The sequence below is a fragment of the Pleurodeles waltl genome, chromosome 4_2, assembly GCF_031143425.1.
Source record: "Pleurodeles waltl isolate 20211129_DDA chromosome 4_2, aPleWal1.hap1.20221129, whole genome shotgun sequence".
NCBI lineage: Eukaryota > Metazoa > Chordata > Amphibia > Caudata > Salamandridae > Pleurodeles > Pleurodeles waltl.
Window position 1 is genome coordinate 711,130,249 of NC_090443.1, and position 21,934 is coordinate 711,152,182.

The following is a 21,934-nucleotide window of genomic DNA, read 5'->3' on the forward strand; positions in this document are numbered from 1 at the left end:
TGGCTTACAGTTGTCATCGATCAGAGTACACCTGGCAGCACTAACAGCATATAGGAAAAGTCCTTCCCAATCCTCTTTCTTGAAGATTCCAATCATAAAAGATTTCCTAGAAGGTTTAAAGAAGGTTTTTCCTCCTATTAGATGTCCATCTCCTCCATGGGAGCTTAATATAGTCCTTTCACGTCTGATGCTACATCCTTTTGAACCAATACACAAAGCATCCCTCCAGCATCTTACCTGGAAAACAGTTTTTCTGGTTGCAATCCCTTCAGCTCGCAGGGTTAGTGAGATCCAGGCCCTCTGCGCTCAGGAACCTTATACTGTTTTTCATTCCTCAAAAGTAGTAATGAGAGCACATCCTAAATTTCTACCTAAAGTCATTTCAGACTTTCACGTAAACCAGACCATCTCCTTACTGACTTTCTTCCAAAATCCATCTACTCCTGCTGAGAGAACCCTACATTCTCTTGATGTAAAGAGGGTTTTAAAATTTTACTTGGATAGAACAAAATCTTTGCGCAAATCACAACAGCTGTTTATTAACTATGGCCTAGTTAGAACAGGTCTGGCCACCTCCAAACAATCCTTATCCAGGTGGATTGGCTCATGTATCGTATTCTGTTATCAGTTAGCAACTAAATCCCTCGATGGCAGGCCTAAAGCCCATTCCACTAGGGGCAAAGCAGCAACCTCTGCTCTGATGAGAAACATTCCGTTAGCAGAAATATGCACAGCGGCTACCTAGAGATCTGTCCACACCTTTACTAAGCATTACTGTCTTGATTCAGATGCTAGGACAGATGCTCAGGTTGGACAGGCCTCTCTTAAGAATCTCTTTGCGTGATTTATTGTTTCTTTATTGTTCTGTCTACTCCACTGTGGGTATTGGGATGGGCTTGTTAATCTATTCAGTGCTTATGACTATACATGGAAATCCCCTACGAGAGAAGGAATAGTTTCTTACCTGTAACTCCAGTTCTCTCGTAGGGGTATTTCCATGATAGTCATAAGCAACCCTCCCTCCTCCCCGGTGGAGTTGACATGATAATAATAATTATAATTAGAATGATATTGATAATGAAAGAGATATTCAGATTTCTTCATGTCATATTACAAGCCTACAAAAAGAACTGAGGCAACTGCCTTTTGCTGTGCACGATGGGATACAGGAAGACTTTCTCTTCTTAAAGGCACAGCTCTATTTACATTCTGTATAATGGCAGCCTATGGGCTACACTGCCCTGCATTGTTTCATCCTTATTTTGAAGTTGGAAAAAAGGTTGGAAAAGATGTTTTCTACTACATTTCTAGAATAAATATGTTTTAAAAGTATATCTGTACTACAGTTTCCTTTTTTTCAACCAAAAGAATGAACAATTTGGCCTTTGTAGCTTTTCCTCTAGGCTACACATTGATATTCTTAAGTGACTTTACAGGCCTTTTCAAGAAAGGCAAACATCTACACTTAAGAACACACTTCAGAACAGTGCTCCGTGGTCCCCGCATGCGTGCAGAACTATTCAGTGCTTATGACTATCATGGAAATACCCCTACGAGAGAACTGGAGTTACAGGTAAGAAACTATTCCTTCACCAGCACACAGCAAGCCTAAGGTAGAGGAGATCACGTGTATTTACCCTGGTCTATTGTCCCTCAACTGGGTTCATTTTTTATCACGTGCACTGGCTTTATTAACCCCCAGTCCTGAATAAGTGCTTGCTAGATTAATGACTGAGACTCCATGTTTTGTTATGAACTTTTTTTCCTGTTTGTTGTTGCCGGGTTAGCAAGTAATCTTCAGCAGGCAAACACTACAGCAGGGAGGTGATTGGTCTGACTGCTATCTTAACTCCCTTCAACAAAGACAAGTTAAACTGCAACACCAGCGTGACTCCGACCGTAGTCTGTAAGGGGTGAAGCAGACTGGACATTTTTCCAAATGTAAGGTTATTTTTATCTTGACAAGGCAACTGACACGTGAAAAGGCCTGTATTTGCAAAGATGTGGACATGTGGCATACCATCAGTTGACTCAGGAGTGTGGTTTAGAATGATAATGGTCTTGGCACTGCACAGATAACAGATCATTATCAGATTAGTTGTGGATAGAGTTAGATACTCTCCCCCTTTGTGAAAAAGGAGAAATTCAAGATGCTCACGTTATCTCAAGTTCTGTCTATCCTAGACTCTGAAGGATGATGGTTGCACTGGACTTTGCAGAATGGCCTATTTTCATATTGCCATCCTGCAAGACAACAGGTGCTACCTGCGTTCACAGTGGGCCACAAGCATTATCAGTTCGCTGTGTCCTCTTAGATGCTCCCGTTTCTCATAGTTGATCTGGATAAAGTGCAGTTTTGGGCCTATCCTCGAAAATGGTCAGCCCAGGCAATGATTTTGATGTTTCATCCTCTATCCTGGATTTTAGTGAGCCTGACTCTGAGGCTTCTGGGCCCTATGGCCTCCTGCATGATGCTGGTAACACATTCTCACTGGCATATGCAGTTTCTATAGCAGGACCTGAAGTCTTAGTGGATGCAGCATCAGGGGAATCTCTCCGACCTGGTCCACGTATCAGAGGGAACGCAAAATACCTGCAGTGATGGCTGGCTGCAGACCCCTCTCCCTTCCCAGGTAGAGCTGACTGTAATGACATATGCATCACTCCTGGGCTGAGGAAGGTGGAGATCAGAGGACTCTGGTCTTTGGCAGAGTCTCAGGTCCACATCACCTTTGTGGTGTTGAGAACAATCCAACTGAGATTTAAAGTCTTCCTTCCATCTGTGGAGGCTAGTTCAGTTGTTCACGGATGTTAGAAATGGGGCCTCTAGTTGCCAGTGGTTTGCACCCTGTTCAGTTAGGGACCCTCACTCTAGTCAGGGTAAGGGAGTCACACAGCTAAGATAACCCTTGCTCACCCCCTTGGTAGCTAGGCTCAAGCAGTTAGGCTTATCTCGGAGGCAATGTTTAAAGCATTTGTGTACACAGACACAGTAACACAGTGAAAACACCGCAAAAGTGCTCCACGCCAGTTTAGAAAAATAGTCAATATTTATCTAATTAAAACAAGACAAAAAACATACACAAGTAAAGATAAAAATTATCAAAGATTAAAGTATAGTGCTTAGAAACACAATAGCTCCAACTGGGGCCATCAAAATGGCTTGACGGAGCCTCTTTCAACAGTCCGGCTCCATCCACGAGGGAGCGCTGCTGGCCATGGAGTCTTGTAGACTCCAGTTATGGTACCTTGGAAAGCGATGAGGAAACAGAGATGTTGCACGTAGTCGGGGAGGTGATGAGCCGCTGGAGCCGGTGTGGCATTGAATCCTTACTGCCACCAGGGAGATGAGGCGTTGATCCCTTGCTGCTAGGCAGGGGAGGTGAGGTGTTGGTTCCTTACAGTTGCAGAGGAGGTGATGCAGTATTGGAGGAGATGCGGTGGTTCCTTATGACAAGTTGGGGTCGCTGAATCCTGCAGGTCAGGGAGCGAGGCCCTGACTTTGCAGAGTCGAGATCAAACCATGGGGCCACAGGTGCTGCAGCAAGTTGGAGTTGGGTGCCATGGACATCAGCGAAATGGCACTCTGGACTCACACTGTGCAGGACTTCGGCAGCGTCAGGCCTGCATTGTAGGTCGCAGTCATTGCACTCACTGGGGACCAAGGCTCCAGTGCAGGCAGTGTCTCGGGGTCAGACAGCAGTGCCAGTTCTGAAGTGATTCTGTGGTCAATGCACTGGTTTCATCCTTGTTGCACCAGAACTCACTCCAAAGGGCCCAGGAGCTGAATTTAGCACCACTTGGCAAGGCAGAACGCTTTGCAAGAGAGCCCATGCACTGGCAGGTGAAGTCTTTGATGCCCCTGACACTTCTTAACAGAAGACAAGCTCAGTCCAAGCCCTTTGAGAACCTTTGGAAGCAGGATGTAGAAAGCCAAGTTCAGTCCTTTTACTACCAGGACAGAAGCAACAAGCAGCAAGCAGCAGGCCAGCACAACAAACCAACAAGCAGAGTGGCTGTCCCTCCAATAGCATCCAGCTCTTCTTCTTGGCAGAATTTCCTCAGTTCAGAAGAGTTCTAACTATGTGGTATCAGAGGCTCAGTACTTATACCCATTTCAGTCTTTAAAGTAGGCAAACTTGAAAGAAAAGTCTTTGTAGTTCCCACGACCCTACCTTTCCTGCCCTGGCCCCAGACACACTCCCGGGGTTGGAGGCTGGTTTGTGTGAGGACAGGCACAGCGCTATTCAGGTGAAAGTGTCAGCTCCTCCCACCACTCTAGTTCAGGAAGACCCATCAGCCTGGTGATGGGCCATTAGGGTATGCAGGGCACACTTCAACTCCATTTGTGCGACTCTCTAGAGTGAATGCACAAACAGCATAACTAGCATCCTGACCCAGACGTGTATTCAGCAGACAAGGAGAGAGGCACAGAATGGTTAAGCAAGAAAATGCCCACTTTCTAAAAGTGCCATTCTCAAACTCAAATTCAGAAACCAACTTCACCAAAAGATGTATTTTTAAATTGTAAGTTCAGAGACCCCAATCTCCATATCTCTATCCACTCCCAATGGGAAATTCCATTTTAAGGATATTTTAAGGCAAATCCCCATGTTACCCTATGGGAGAGATAGATCTTGCAATAGTGAAAAACAAAATTTGCAGTATTTCATTATCGGGACATGGGGACATGTAAAACACACCATCACATGTCCTACCTTTTAAATACACTGCACCCTGCCCATGGGGCCTACCTTAGGGGTGACACACAGGTAATAAAAGGTAAGGTTTGGGTATGGCAAGTGGGTGTACTTGCCAGGTCGACATGGCAGTTTAAAACTGCACACTCTGGGACTTCACTAGCAGGCCTGAGACTTGTTTGCAGGGCTACCCATGTGGGTGGCACAATCAGTGCTGCAGGCCCCTAGTAGCATTTGGTTTACAGGCCCTGGGCACACCTGGTGCACTGTACTAGGGACAAACTGGTAAATCAGATATGCCAATCATGGAAAAACCAATCACCAATATAATTTTGACAGGCATCACTTGCACTTTAGCACTGGTCAGAAGTGGTGAAGTGCCCAGAGTCCTAAAATCAGCAATAAACAGGGTCAAAGAAAAGAGGAGGAAGGCAAAAACTCCTGGGATGACCCTGCAGAAAGGGCCATTCCCAACAATGGACAACACCATTACCATGTGATATTGCTGCAAACGGCAGGGTGGGGTAATGGAACCTACGAAAAGAGGCCCTGCATCTCTGGACATGGCTGCAATGTCATAGCATTTCCCTGGTGATTCAACCTCTGGTGGGCTATTGAACGCCTGCGTGGATGAACTTACCATTTAATGCCTAGCAGATCCTGAACGGCATCTCCACCTGGAGGTAGAGCAAGTCTTTACAGAGATTGTAGAGAACCTTGGTTAAATCTATTCACCACCTCCAAAAACGTGCAGTGTCATCACTTCTGCGAGCTTGAGTTTCCAAAGCGACTCATCTGAAGACGCTTTTCTTCTCAAGAGGAGGTCAGTCCTCCTGTATGCCTTTCCTCCAATACCTCTTCTGCCCAGAGTTCTGAAGATCACAAACAACCAGGCCCAAGGTATTCTTGTGACTTTGGTTTGGGCATGTAGAGTTTGGTATCCCGAACTTCTGAGGTATGAGCATCAGTCCTCCAATTAGCCTACCACTTCTGGAGCATCCGTTGTTACAGCAGCAGGGCAGGGTCCTACACCTATGCACTCTCTGTCTTCATGAGTGGAGATTGAGCTGCGACACTTGATACATTTTGACCTCCCTCCTGAAGTCTGTGATGTAATTCTGGCAGCCAGGCATCCCTCAACCTAGACACTATTCACCTGACGTTGGGATGAATTTGGGGCTTGGTGTTCTTCTAAAGATGTCGATCCCCTTTCTGCACCATTGTCCCAGGTTTTGGTGTTCATTCTCTCATAGGCCCTGCAAGACTTCGCTCTCAGCACCCCTAAAGAATGCCTTTCAGCCACATCAGCTTTCTTGCGGTTGCCAAACCCACCCTCCCTGTTCAAATCACCTGTTGTGACTCATTTTCTAAAAGGACTCTAAGACAGGTTTCCTCCAAGACCAATCATCCTGCCCCAGTGGAACCTGAACCTGGTTCTAACTTTCCTGAGGTGTACGCGCTTAGAGCCCTTACAAAATTGCCCTCTGTTTATTACCCATCAAGACAGCTATTCTGCTAGCCATTACATCGGCCAGGAGGATTAGTGAACTGCAAGCAATCTTGGTGTAACCTCCTTATACGGCATTCTACTCCAAACAAACTTCTGTTGAGGATTTGTGCCTCCTTTCTGCCTTTCTCCTTTTCATGTAGGCCAAACCATCACCTAGCCTACCTTCTTGGGTCCCTCTCACCCTTCCAATGAAGAGGAGAGACTTCACCGCCTGGGTCAAAAAGAGCGTTGTCATTCTACTTTGACAATCCGGAACTCTCTGGTAGAATCAATCAGCTCTCCGTTGGGTATGTTGGGGCTAATAAAGGAAAGGCTGTGCAGTAATGGAACATCTCACAGTAGATTGTGCTCTGCATTAAAATCCACTACGCATTGGCCAAGGAGCAACCTCTTGAGGGCTTGCCGGTACATTCCACCTGAGCCAAGGCTGCGACCACTGCATTAGCTCACGAAGTTCCTGTCCTGGACATCTGTCAGGCGGCAATGTGGGCCTCTTTGCACACATTGGCTAAGTACTACTGCCTGGACAGTCAAGTCCATCATGACGGGCATTTTACCAGCTCGATCCCACACAACGTTTTTGGTCTAATGTGTTTGCAGGTCCAGTTTCGCTTTGGTATCGATTTTAAGGTAAGGATTCTGCGGCACAAAGTTTCTTTAAGATGAACAAGTTATTTACCTTTGGTAATGCCTTATCTGGTAGAGGGTCTGTCTAGCTGCTGATTTCTTACCGGCCCTCCCATCCTCTGCCTTCTGCTAATTGATTTTTCCTTATAGCGTAACCCTGATGAGGTGTCTGCACACTTGTACAACAGCAAACGTCATGGCTCTGTGATTCTGGCATGGAATGGGTGTGAAAAGTAACTAATGTCAGCATGCTGAGGTACCACCTATATAGGCACTACAAATATCACTTCTGGCTCGAACTACGCCAACATTGATTTGAACAGCACCACCTACCAGTGCGCAGAGGTCCCCCTTGAAATGATTCCAGATCCAGTATGTGGAATATTCTAAATTAAGGAATCTGCAGATAGCTAGTCTGTACCATATAAGGTGTTGGCAAAAGGAAGTAACTTGTTTTTATTAGCATTGTTGAGTGAGGAAAGGGGCATGATTCACAAGAGGCAAAGCCTCTCATGAGTCATAATGCCATTCCCCTCCTTCAACGTGATAATAAATAGCATACTAAACTATGCCCATCTGTAGGAAGTTGGCTCTGTATGTGCTATTTCAAAGTAAGGAATAGCATGCACAGAGTCCAAGGGTTCCCCTTAGAGGTAAAATAGTGGTAAAAATAGATAATACCAATGCTCTATTTTGTGGTAGTGTGGTCGAGCAGTAGGCTTATCCAAGGAGTAGTGTTAAGCATTTGTTGTACATACACATAGACAATAAATGAGGTACACACACTCAGAGACAAATCCAGCCAATAGGTTTTTATATAGAAAAATATCTTTTCTTAGTTTATTTTAAGAACCACAGGTTCAAATTCTACATGTAATAGCTCATTCGAAAGGTATTGCAGGTAAGTACTTTAGGAACTTCAAATCATAAAAATTGCATGTATACTTTTCAAGTTATTCACAAATAGCTGTTTTAAAAGTGGACACTTAGTGCAATTTTCACAGTTCCTAGGGGAGGTAAGTATTTGTTAGTTTTACCAGGTAAGTAAGACACTTACAGGGTTCAGTTCTTGGTCCAAGGTAGCCCACCGTTGGGGGTACAGAGCAACCCCAAAGTCACCACACCAGCAGCTCAGGGCCGGTCAGGTGCAGAGTTCAAAGTGGTGCCCAAAACACATAGGCTAGAATGGAGAGAAGGGGGTGCCCCGGTTCCGGTCTGCTTGCAGGTAAGTACCCGCGTCTTCGGAGGGCAGACCAGGGGGGTTTTGTAGGGCACCGGGGGGGACACAAGTCCACACAGAAATTTCACCCTCAGCAGCGCGGGGGCGGCCGGGTGCAGTGTAGGAACAGGCGTCGGGTTCGCAATGTTAGTCTATGAGAGATCTCGGGATCTCTTCAGCGCTGCAGGCAGGCAAGGGGGGGATTCCTCGGGGAAACCTCCACTTGGGCAAGGGAGAGGGACTCCTGGGGGTCACTTCTCCAGTGAAAGTCCGGTCCTTCAGGTCCTGGGGGCTGCGGGTGCAGGGTCTCTCCCAGGCGTCGGGACTTTAGGTTCAAAGAGTCGCGGTCAGGGGAAGCCTCGGGATTCCCTCTGCAGGCGGCGCTGTGGGGGCTCAGGGGGGACAGGTTTTGGTACTCACAGTATCAGAGTAGTCCTGGGGTCCCTCCTGAGGTGTCGGATCTCCACCAGCCGAGTCGGGGTCGCCGGGTGCAGGGTTGCAAGTCTCACGCTTCTTGCGGGGAGCTTGCAGGGTTCTTTAAAGCTGCTGGAAACAAAGTTGCAGCTTTTCTTGGAGCAGGTCCGCTGTCCTCGGGAGTTTCTTGTCTTTTCGAAGCAGGGGCAGTCCTCAGAGGATGTCGAGGTCGCTGGTCCCTTTGGAAGGCGTCGCTGGAGCAGGATCTTTGGAAGGCAGGAGACAGGCCGGTGAGTTTCTGGAGCCAAGGCAGTTGTCGTCTTCTGGTCTTCCGCTGCAGGGGTTTTCAGCTAGGCAGTCCTTCTTCTTGTAGTTGCAGGAATCTAGTTTCTAGGTTCAGGGAGAGCCCTTAAATACTAAATTTAAGGGCGTGTTTAGGTCTGGGGGGTTAGTAGCCAATGGCTACTAGCCCTGAGGGTGGGTACACCCTCTTTGTGCCTCCTCCCAAGGGGAGGGGGTCACATCCCTAATCCTATTGGGGGAATCCTCCATCTGCAAGATGGAGGATTTCTAAAAGTTAGAGTCACTTCAGCTCAGGACACCTTAGGGGCTGTCCTGACTGGCCAGTGACTCCTCCTTGTTGCTTTCTTTGTTCCCTCCAGCCTTGCCGCCAAAAGTGGGGGCCGTGGCCGGAGGGGGCGGGCAACTCCACTAAGCTGGAGTGCCCTGCTGGGCTGTGACAAAGGGGTGAGCCTTTGAGGCTCACCGCCAGGTGTCACAGCTCCTGCCTGGGGGAGGTGTTAGCATCTCCACCCAGTGCAGGCTTTGTTACTGGCCTCAGAGTGACAAAGGCACTCTCCCCATGGGGCCAGCAACATGTCTCTAGTGTGGCAGGCTGCTGGAACCAGTCAGCCTACACAGCTAGTTGGTTAAGTTTCAGGGGGCACCTCTAAGGTGCCCTCTGTGGTGTATTTTACAATAAAATGTACACTGGCATCAGTGTGCATTTATTGTGCTGAGAAGTTTGATACCAAACTTCCCAGTTTTCAGTGTAGCCATTATGGTGCTGTGGAGTTCGTGTTTGACAGACTCCCAGACCATATACTCTTATGGCTACCCTGCACTTACAATGTCTAAGGTTTTGTTTAGACACTGTAGGGGTACCATGCTCATGCACTGGTACCCTCACCTATGGTATAGTGCACCCTGCCTTAGGGCTGTAAGGCCTGCTAGAGGGGTGTCTTACCTATACTGCATAGGCAGTGAGAGGCTGGCATGGCACCCTGAGGGGAGTGCCATGTCGACTTACTCATTTTGTTCTCACTAGCACACACAGGCTTGTAAGCAGTGGGTCTGTGCTGAGTGAGGGGTCTCTAGGGTGGCATAAGACATGCTGCAGCCCTTAGAGACCTTCCTTGGCATCAGGGCCCTTGGTACTAGAAGTACCAGTTACAAGGGACTTATCTGAATGCCAGGGTGTGCCAATTGTGGATACAATGGTACATTTTAGGTGAAGGAACACTGGTGCTGGGGCCTGGTTAGCAGGGTCCCAGCACTCTTCTCAGTCAAGTCAGCATCAGTATCAGGCAAAAAGTGGGGGGTAACTGCAACAGGGAGCCATTTCTTTACACCATCTACATAGGGTTGATACCATGGTATTTTCCCAAGTGCACATGTTAACAAAATGCGTTTAATCAGAACCAGGATGCAAGGGGTTACATTTGTGTTGTATAGTAAAATCACTCAGAAGAGACCTTGTGACTTACGAGAATTGTTTCCCTGTGTAAAACAATTGTTACATGCAATATGTGAGGCAGTAAAACATGTTTTCAGTGTCAATTAAGCTGTTCTGTGGTAATAAACTTGTTATTGAGCCACATTTTGGATCACTGCTATTGAGAGTGTGCGCGTGAGAGAGATAAAGAGAGAAGAGTTTTGGTTCAGTTCCCTTCACCCTTTTTATGTTATGGTATATTATGTTACCTTATGTGACATAATTAAGCATGCAATCACCAATGGTTTCTTGGTGCTGCAGGGAACATACAAAAAAAGTCAAAAGATGCTGTTGAAGGCAAAAATATGCATGCTTGAAAAGAAACATCATTAGTTTGGGACCATAGGAATAAAGGAAGAAGGTTAAAAATGAGAAGGTATGACCACCAGTTACAGCCTTCTTGAATCTAGGAAAGGCCAGCAGATGAAGAGGAGCATAGCTCCAGAACAAGGCAGTACTATTTGTTTTGCTAGAAATTGAGGATTGTTACCTGAGATTTCTTTAAAAGTGAGACACCTAACCTTGCATGAAATTTTTTCCCAAGGGCAGTCAATGGAGTTCTCTGAGCAGACGGGTTGTGTGTGAGTAACTCCATGATCTGTAAGTCAGCCTAGCATATGTTATGTTTATTTGTAAAGCGCACTACCACCCATGAGAGTGTCCTGGCACTTCAGTTGCAGTTCTAGCCTACCTAGGCTGGTGAGTGGGTTATCAAAGCTTCTTTCTGAATGTAATAAGTGATGACGCTGCTCTGATGTGTAACAGCAGTTCCTACCAGGCTTGAGGAGTGATGTAGGCTGAACTGCTGGTTCTTGTTCTGTATATGCATGTGATGTGTTCAAAGAGGAGGCCGGCCGGAGGGGTCTAGTTGTTTTGGGAAATCAAGTTTGTCTTTTGAAATAGGCTGAGCCCGTACTTTGGAAAGTTTTGAAGGTGTGTGTGTGAGGAGTCTGAACTGAGCTTGTTTGTGAATTGAAAGCCAGTGGGGCTACCTGAGGTGTGGTGAGATGTGTGTGCTGCTTGGAAGGTTGACTGTGATCCTGGCTGCTGTGTTCGGAATAGCGTGAAGTCATCTGGTGAGTTGTTTGCTGATTCCAGCAGAGTGTGTTGCCATAGTCTAGCTTGCTTGTGATGAGAGTGTGTGTGACTGCTTTTCGAGTGCTGGTTGGGAGACATTTGAAGATTTTTTTTTAGTATCTTCAGTGTGTGGAAGCATGAAGCTGAGATTATATTAACTTGAACAAGCATGTTCCATTGGCTGTTGATGGTAATTTCAACACGTTTGGTGTGATTGGTGTTGATGGGTGGGAAGTCCGAGTTCAGTCGGCCACCAGGTCAAGTCCCATGATGATTGGTTCTTCCTGAAGATCACAAGTTCGGTCTTGTCGGTATTAAGTTTGAGAAAATTGGGGCCAGATGTATCAAACGATTTTGCAGTTGCAAACTGTGCGAATAGCAAAATTCGGCCATTTGTGAATGCAAAAATGACTTTCAAGATTTATGAAAGGCATTCGCAGTGCAATTTCAAGGAATCGCTAAAATAGTGATTACCTGAAATTGCGACTCATTTAGGGAATCGCAAATTGCGATTCTCTAAATAGGAAATCACAAATAGGGAATTCCTATTTGCGATTTCCAAAGCACATGTAACATGCATTTCCTAAATGTGAATTGGGCATTTAGGAAATGCAGTTACCACCAAATCCAATTTGGTGGGAAGCATGTACAATTTTTAAAAATGCATTATAAATGCATTTTTTAAAATGACCTGTAGCGCACACATGCCCTTAAAGTATGTGTGCACTTAACATGTCCACAAATACTGTTTTGGGGTGCATCAAAGGGGGCCTTAGGCCCCCAGCACCCTGGGGTTTGCATTACCTAATTTGAGAATTCCTAACAGGAATTCGCAAATTAGGTAATGCAAAACTATTTGCACCTATGGGCCTACATATGGATGAATGGAGTCCCATTCCCTAATTGCGATTCGGTAATAGTGATTGCGATTTTTAGGAAATCGCTATTACCGAATCGCAATTTTCATACATCTCATTTTGCATTTCTTAAATAGTGATTTCTTAAAAATCGCTATTTAGGAAATGCAAACCGGGACTTTGATACATCTGGCCCCAAGTCTTTATCCAGCGGGTGAATTCGGCCATAAAAACACTGAACTTGGTTTGGGTGTTGGGCATCTTATATCTTATCCAAGAGGGAATGTATATAACTGAATATTGTTGATGTTGTTGATGCTGCGGGTGCTGATGATGCTTGCTAGTCGGATCATGTACGTGTTTAAGAGGGGCGGGCTCAGTGAGGATCCTTGTGGTACTCTGTAGATGAGGTTGAGGGCGTCTGAAGAAAACGTGACTGAGCTGAAGGACTGTTTCCTTCCATTGAGGAAGGAGCATATGCAGCTGAGAGCAGATCCTTGGATCCTAATCTTATACATGTGGCAGATGAGAATAAGAAGGATACTGTATCAAGTGCCACCTAGAGGTCCAGGAAGATGAGTACAGCTATGTCTCTGCTGTCCAGGATCATCCAGATGTTGCTTATCTCAGCAATGATTGCTGTCTCTTTGCTGTGGCAAGGTCTAAAACCAAATTTAGTAACGTTGAGGAGTTGCCAGTGAATGTGGTGTGGGGTTTCGAGAATTTTGCCTGGGTATTGAAGCAAGGAGGTTGGTTCTGTAGTTGGTGAGCATTTTTGGGTTTGCAAGGTTTCTTGTTCTTGAAAAGGGAGTACTCTGACACATTTCCAGGTGTCAGGGAAGGTGGCAGATTCAATGGAGGCGTTCCAGGCGTTCCAGTTGGGTGAGTGTTGCACTGATGGATTGTAGTCTTTTAGTGAAGGCGCTGTTGGGGTGGAGACCTGAAGGGGCCCCAGAGTGAATAGACTTCATGTTGGAAATGGTTTTGTCCGTGGAGTTGATGGGCTGTGTGGTCAGATTGGTTCCTTGGCCGAGGTTGGAAGTCGTGTTGTAAGGTCTGTTTGGTTCCCTTGGGGGGCAAAAATTGGGTAAATGGTAGTTTTTGCAGAAGTGCTGTGACAGCGTGTTATGGAGGCCCTTTAAGAGGTGTTGTTGGAGGTGGCTGCTAGGGCGGTGAAATCTTTCACACTGGTGAAGATCTCTTTGCTGCTGTTGATGCTGGTGTCAATGTGGCTTGCAAGTACAGAGAGTTTGACAGTCTGGATCTACTTGTGGTAGCGTCCAAGGGTGGATTTCTAGTTGTTTCTATTAGTATTGTCTTGGCTCGTACTACATCTCTACTCCAGTTGTTTGCAGTAGCGATTCATCACCCTGAGTTGCTCCAGGTACCAGCTGGCTTGTGGTCTGGATCTTGTGACTTTGTTGGGCTTGAGGAAAGCCACGGTATCTAGTTCTTGAAGTATGTGCTGAAAATGGATAGGCTGTTTGTGTATGAACTAAAACTCTATGACAGTATGCATTGTCTCCAACCTATGGGCTTTGTAGTGTATTTGTGCACTACTCCTCGCACAAATTTTGATAATGTCTTGCCTTGCTTACTTCAAGAGAATCCACGTGAATCTTCCTGCACTACACCATCGCTACTCCAGAGGGCTCAAAATCTTGCACACATCTATTTATTCATTTGAAGCTTTTTGATTGCATTCTTACGTAAGTAAAATCCTTGCACAGTTTCCCAGTCAAAACAGCCAGCAGGCGTCAATCCCCTCTATGTGAACAGCAGGAAACATACTTACTTAGAACCAGCCTCTTTACACTGAGTGTTTACCCTAGTAGCGAGACCGAGGCCCATGGTTAGCAAACCCCTAGAGCTGATGTCACCATGCAAAATGTGATACAATTGTTAGAGGGAAGAGCTATGCTCAGTCAAATCTTTACTCCTCTCCTATGACTGAACCCTTGCCACCTGAAGCTCGGATGAACGTAAAAACCCCACCTATTACACTGTGCCATTGGAATTCTGTGATCTCTAGCAAGTCTGCCTTTGAGATCAGTCCCAAAGATTCAATGGTTTCCAGTCTTTCTCCTCATATTTTTATCATACTGATAATGACGTGCTGTTTTGTGGGTGCTGTACAAATCCCACAAATAGGTATGTGCACAAAATGGGCAAACAGTTGAACAGCTTAGCACTGTGGATTTGTCAATAAAGTGTTACGGTCAGTGTTTTGAGAGAGTGTTCTTGATAATGGAACAAATTGAAATCACTGTTCTCCATATTAAGTTCCACTGCACAAAATAATATAAACTATGTCAGATCGGCTGAAAGGCTGGTCATTATGTTTTTTTGTTATTATGTTTTTTTGTTATCGGAGGAAATGTACTAATGGGCTGAGCCCAGCATACTGTTTATAGTCATCTGAACAGCATTGCACTGTGCATTCGTTAAGAGAGTATTACTGCCTTTGCCTTGAGTGTCGTTGATAACGGAAGGATTTCAAGACACAGCTTTTCATATTAAGTGCAATTGTCAACAAAATGAAGAATTAAAAAACAAATTTTGATTGTTCGGTCTTAGTGGAATAGGTATTAAACTGTTTATTATCAATAGGTATCAGTTGAGTCTTACATGGTTAAGTACAGATCTAAAGATGACTCTGGTCAAAGGTTAACCAGTTTTGCAAAAAGAGGGAGGAAGGTGGGCAACTTCACCAAAACAATTTGTGCCTGAAACATCATTACAACAGAAACCAAGTAGAACATTGAAACTAACGGTAATCAACTAAGTGAGCAGTGAGCGAAATAACTAGTACTGAAGATTCAGTTATCTCTAGCCTAGGTTGCTTTTCTTGGCTTATCTCAAAGTTATGGATGATACATAATCGTGACTGTGTTGGAGATAATGTTGCACAGAATGTATAGGATTTTCTCTGAAATACATATTTCTATTTTTAAGACTGTTTTCTGACTTATAGGGCAGTAATACATATTGTCTTTTTCATATTTTAGGCTCTATTGCCCTCAAGTAAAGAACATGATTACAGTAACTGAACTTCGATATCTGGCAGACACTCCAGCATCTTATCACATACTAAAGCCATGGTGGGATGTCTTCTGGTATTATATCACTATGGTAATGCTCATGATTGCTGTTTTGGCAGGGGCTCTCCAGTTAACGCAAAGCAGAATGCTCTGCCTACCTTGTAAGGCTGAATTGGACAATCAATGTGTCATGCCTTTGGATGTAGCAAGAGTCAACAAAAGTATATTATTAAATTCAGCACAGAAAATAACTTCCACAACTGGTATCCGCAATGATCTTCACCGACAGCAGTATGCTTATATTGATGCTGTCTGTTACGAGAATCAACTTCATTGGTTTGTTAAATACTTCCCTTACCTGGTGTTTTTACATACTCTAATTTTTGCAGTATGTAGTAATTTTTGGTTTCACTACCCTAGCACAAGTTCAAGACTTGAACACTTTGTGGCAATTCTTTATAAATGTTTTGATTCGCCATGGACAACTAGAGCACTTTCTGAGACTGTTGCTGAACAAAGTGTAATGCGGTTGCCCAGTAACAGTTCCAAATTTTTTATGCCTTCTGCTTCAGCAACTGAAGAGCAAGAGTCTGGAAGGCAATTATTGCAGCCTGCAGTAGAATCAACTGGGATAGAAGATGCAAATTCAAGTGTTTTAGGCAAAAGGGAAGGCGAGCAAGCCAAGGCTTTATTTGAAAAAGTAAAGCGATTCCGAATTCACGTTGAAGAGAAAGATATTATTTATAGATTATATATGAAGCAAATTATTGTCAAAGTAATCACATTGCTGATAATTATTATTTATGTCTCCTACTTTCTAACTCGTATAAGTTTTGAAGTTGACTGTGTGATAGATATTCAAGCTTTCACTGGATATAAACGATACCAATGTGTTTATTCACTTTCTGCAATTTTTAAAGTACTGGCTTCTTTTTATGTTATTTTAGTGATATTCTATGGATTTACTAGTTGTTATGGTTTATGGTGGATGCTGAGAAGTTCCCTAAAACAATATTCATTTGAAGCAGTGAGAGAGAAAAGCAATTACAGTGATATCCCTGATGTGAAGAATGACTTTGCGTTTATTCTCCACCTCGCAGATCAGTATGATCCTCTTTATGCAAAAAGGTTCTCAATTTTCTTGTCAGAGGTGAGTGAAAATAAACTAAAACAGATTAATTTAAACAACGAATGGTCTGTGGAGAAATTAAAGAATAAACTCACAAAAACATCCCAGGATAAGGTGCAGCTCCATCTTTTTATGTTAAGTGGACTTCCAGACAACGTATTTGAATTGAATGAGATAGAAGTTTTGATCTTGGAACTTATCCCGGATGCCAAACTTACCCCAACTATAAGTCAATTGGTCAATCTTACAGAACTTCACGTTTACCATTCCTCACTCACTGTGGACCTCCAAGCACTCAGCTTTCTTGCAGAAAATTTAAAAGTGATTCATCTGAAGTTTATTACAATGGAAAAGATTCCCGGTTGGGTTTTTCATCTAAAAAACCTGAAGGAATTATACTTATCAGGATGTCTTTTGCTGAACAACTACACTTCTGTATATATTGATGGTCTTCAAGAGCTCAGAAATTTAACATCTCTTTATTTAAAAAGCAGCCTTTCACGTATTCCTCTGGTGGTTACTGACATGTTACCAGCTCTACAAAAATTATCAATCGACAATGAGGGAAATAGACTGATGGTACTTGCCAGTCTCAAGAAGATGGTAAACCTTAGATGCTTAGAACTCATCAACTGTGACTTGGAGCGCATTCCACATGCTATTTTCAGCCTAAGTGATTTACGTGAACTAGACCTTAAGGGTAATAACTTGAAAACAGTAGAAGAAATAATTAGCTTTCAGCACCTGCAGAAGCTTACTTCGTTGAAACTGTGGCACAATAATATTGCCTATATACCTGTACAAATAGGAATATTAAAAAATCTAGAACAGCTCTACTTAAATAGCAACAACATTGAAAGTGTGCCCTTGCAACTTTTCCTTTGTACCAAGCTTCGTCATTTGGATCTCAGCTATAACAATCTCACCTTCATTCCAGAAGAAATTCAGTTTTTGAACTCACTGCAATATTTTTCAGTCACAAACAACGATGTAAGTATATTCCCTTTGATTTTGTAGCACTGTCGTTTTTAATTAACTAGTCTGTTAGTGGCCATGATGCACTGGTGGAAGAAGGAATATGCCATTTACCATGTTACTTGACTTTGAGTGGGCTAATAGGTCAGGAAATCTGCAGACATTTAATACTGTTGGACTAGACATGCTAGTTTGTTTTGTTTGTAAACTAATGTCTTTGGTAGCATGCATTTAAAAAAAGCTACATAAAATTCACACCTTGTGTCTTTCCTGTTTTAAGTGGTTACAGATCGAACTATTATGCTATCATTATAATGGTACTAAACGTTTCCCTTGCCAGTGGAGTAAAATATACAGTTCTGTTCTGCACAATTAGCAATAATCTTTGTTTCGTTATGCACATTTTTCTTACAGAGATAAGAAAACATGTTAGAAATTAATGGAATGTTTGTGTTTTTAATTTACACAAAAAGATGTTATTATTGTTCTTACTTTGTAAAGATTTGCTAAGGTAGCAATAGGATGGCAAAGTAGTCTAGACAACATGCTAATACAAGTTCATCAAAATAAAACCTCTGAATTTCATAGGTCAAGGAATTTCCCAACTTGATTTCAAAAATCTTTCGCAATTAAAATGAATTGTAAATAATGTGATAAAAGGGGATGAGGAAAAAAAGAAAAGATGGATAAAAGATAACACATAGATAATTCCTCCAGTGTAACTCGTCCGAATAGAACCTGAGCATCCTGTGGTTGACCAGGTTCCCAGAGCCAAATTCACTAAGTATGTTGATGTGCCTGAGGCCAAATCCTTCATTTCAGAGGTTAAGCCTGTTTCCCACCAAGGCTCCAGTGGCCGTTCATTAGTATTGATCGTACTTGGGGCCAGTGCTTTGGTAACAAAAATCTCAACTGTTAAAAATACGCCTTAAAAAAAACCCTTAAAAATAGAAGCAATTGAGGATTATAGATCGAAATCAATTGCTTAAGAGCCTGCTTTGAAAAGTCCTCTTTTTCTGGTACTACACATAAAGTTTAGGAAAGAGAAGAGTCTGCGAAATAGATGGAAAGACACCAGGCTCTAGACTGGTTGAACTGGGCCTTTATGCTGAACAATCAGTTTGAGTTTCAGAAAATTCCGTTTTGCAGGTCATAACCAACCCGCATTGTATGTAAGTAAGGAGGTGATAAATATGTTCTTTATTGAGATATTTGAGTTGAAGTGGTTCAATATGCCTCCAGACTTACTATTCAATACTTATCAATTTTTCATGATTTGGCTTTTCCTAATTTAGATAATTCTGATAAAACTGCTGATCCTATCTTTCTTCTAAATTTGAATTGAGCTGTGGCTGCTTTTTAATCAGTGGACAAGGCATAGACTTGTAGATTTTCTTTACCAGACTATTATAGCAATATAGTAAATTGACAAGTGTATTTTCTTCTACTAGGTCGTATAGAGGCTAGGTCTGCAGTTAAAGGGCAATATCTGAACACCATCCCCATATCTGCTTCAGAGCCTTAACCAGTTGCTGAGCCAAGCATTCTGCATTGTGCCAATGACCCATCTCAGCCTTTTTCACCTAAGGAAGAGAAGCCTCCAGCTGATGTTGATTCTTTGGATACTGATACTGAAGAAGAGCCTCTTTACACCATAAAACATTTAATACAGTGATGTAGAAGGCAGTGAAGCCTTTATATTAGCTACCATTTTCCAAACGGATTTTCCCAGGCTCCTCCAGTTTCAAAGCAGCTGCTTCTATTTATGTACATTTGAGGCGTACACACCAATCGTCTTGATTTCAAAGATCTCACACCAGTCAAGCATTCCTAGTTATTGATATTTTTCTGCTCATTCTGCAGCAGTTACCACTGTGATAGAGGCTGAAATTCTGACTTCTCAGGATTAAGAAATACTATGTATTTTTGCCTACCCTCATTTGCACAAAACAGCATGTCCAGACTTTATGATTCAGCTTGAGAGTAAGTTGGGAACATTTGACCATGTCTCAGAGGCCCAGTGTGCTTTGTACTGCCTTCATATTCCACAATATATTCCATTACAGATCAGGTCTGTCAAGACATTGCATCGTTATTCTTAAAGGACATCTTTGCTGTGTATCTCTCCCTGTATTTAAGTTTAAATCTGATTTTACATGTGTCCTAACTCATAAGAACTTGATAATGTCTACAGGCTTACAAAATATTTTGACTCAAGCTCTGTGATTAATATTAATTTCCCCCTCCCCCCCAACACACACACACACTCCACAACTGCACTCCCCCACTCCTCCATACATGGAATATACATTAGTGACCATTTGGACAATTGTAAATTTTATCTGTTTCCCCTATTTGAACATGGTTTGCTGAGCTCTATTTTGTTTCTGCAGTGGGCTTGCCGTTCAGCATACGTATTGCTTTGTATGTCTTTTAGTCAATTAAAAAGGCCAGGTTCTTGTCCACTTTATGCATTAGGAAAAGAGGCTCAGATTGGCAAAGCAAGGGTAAACAGTTTTACTGAAAATTCATGCGTTGCTCTGCTCCAGGTCAGTGCAGCTTCTGTTTTTATTCAAAATGTGAAATTTTTGGACTGTGCAGAATTTCCACTTCGAGATGCTGAAGAACAATTTCTTTGGTTTGCTACATATTGCAGCCATACCACAAATTAAGGTTGATAAAGATGTGGTCATTGTGATGGCCAGAGCCATCAGTGGATCTTTCTGTGTAAAAGTAAGGATTGGTTCATTTCACATCCCTGCAAGAAGAAATCCAGGGCAAGTTTATGAAGGTGTCATTTGATCGTAACCATTTGTTCTTTCTCTCAGTGGATGTAGTACTGGCTAAATGTAAATTGGGTGTCGTAACAACTAAATTCATGAGCACCTTGTTTTCTAGACTTCTATATCTGATTTCTCTTCTGCTCTCTTAGGCTTTTTAAGTATATAATACTAAGCAGTTTCTCAAAGAGAAACAATATATGTTAATGCTTAATACTCAATGGCTACTTAAGTCTTATCAGAAAAGTCAACCTGACTTTCCTGGGGTGCAGTGTTCTTCGATATACAGTATGGAGCATGCATTCCTTGTAGAACGAAGATTGTTGCTTTTCATTCATCAAAGGACACAAATAACTCTTAGCCAGTGTCAAAGATGGTAATGCTCTATACCAGGTACAGTGCCTCTTTCTTTCAATACTTCAGAAGTCCTCTTAAGAGCTTCTGGTAGAAATATAAATCCTTACGATTGAGGGGCCTTAGAAGTGATTCTAGAGAGTGAAAAGGACCTGGGTTATCACTCTTATCACTTCAGGCTTCTTTGTACCAAAGAAAATGAATTAAACCACTTTTTCCTGGTAGATACCATTCACATGATCTGGAAGAGTTTCCATTTTGGTGACTGGATCTCCCAGATGCACACTTTCACCTTTGCAAAAAGGAGAAGCATAGATTATGTGACATAGTGATGATCCCTCTACATCGTCTCAGTCTGTAGCTTGATGATTGGCTGATTAAAACCCAGTCCTCCACTTTTTGTCCAGAACCTTCAAGCTGTTTGCAGTCCTATGTTCAATCTGGGAATTTACAGCCATCAACAACTTTCTCATGTTCCGGCACACTTAATTTAATAGGTGGAGTTAGTGGGCTCCTTAATCTCCTTGTGCAAGCTTACGATACAGGGAGTGGCGCATTATCGGGGCCATCTTAGACTTTGGTATTATGGTTCCAGAGACTCTTGGGAGTACTATTGACTTACATAGGTGTGGATTAAATGGTTTGGATTTGGATGGGTGTTTCTCAATGTCTGGCCCTAGGTTGGAATCAGCCTCTTGTGTCTCAGTTCAACACAATTTACATGTATAATTAAGTGTTTCAGCCTCTTCTTTGGTGGCCTGCAGAGTCCACCTTCTGTAAAAAGGTGCATTTTTCGGGCTCACACTCCCAATGCCACACTGGCCAAGGTTTCCAGTCAGTGTGACCGCAGAGCTCATTATAGGAACCTGTCAGGATTCCAAGCCAGCTTTTGCGTAACTTTGGATGCTGATGTTAAGCCCACTCTCTTACTGTGATAGTAACGCACTATGGTTGGTAACTCAGTGCAGAGGGACATCCTTAAGGGGAAAAATTGGCATGGTAAGAGAGAGAAACACTGGGTTGAGCAGGTGACCCCTCAGAAACTTCAGAATAGCAGAAAGGATGGAGCAATTTTCATTAGCTTTAAGTACACGCAATCTGCAAAAGTGGTGTGAGGTCCCTTAACTAATCCTTCAGTTACCAAGAATCAGTCAGCGAATAAAGCAGGATGAAGACAGGTGGTATTTGAAAATTCTGAACTTTAGTTCTGCTGATGGGCTGCCTCATCAAAGGCGAAGCAAACCTGGTATCTTAAGTAACATACGGACTGGCAAGCTCTAGGTTTGAAGAAAAAGGCAGGGAGCTTTAATAAAGGAAGCCACCTCATGGAGAACAAAACAAATCACCTTGGTGCAGGTCAGGTTCAAACTAATCGAAGCACAAGAAAAACCCACCAACTGCTGTTGTCAGGTATTAATCCATGCAGGCTTCTTATCATGCCCTGTCCCTTTTTGGCTTAGAACATCTATGTCAATCC

General features: G+C 43.2%; 1 protein-coding gene across 2 annotated transcripts in view; it reads left to right on the top strand.

Annotated features, from left to right (window-relative positions):
• The window catches only part of LRRC8B (leucine rich repeat containing 8 VRAC subunit B), a 177,326-nt gene that overhangs the window by 108,206 nt on the left and 47,186 nt on the right, over window positions 1-21,934 (top strand). For both annotated transcript variants that reach the window (XM_069232322.1, XM_069232321.1), the window contains one exon: window positions 15,187-17,338. In XM_069232322.1, the coding sequence (XP_069088423.1) occupies window positions 15,212-17,338 (2,127 nt within the window). In that variant the 5' untranslated portion in view covers window positions 15,187-15,211. The remainder of the gene's footprint in view (window positions 1-15,186; window positions 17,339-21,934) is intronic.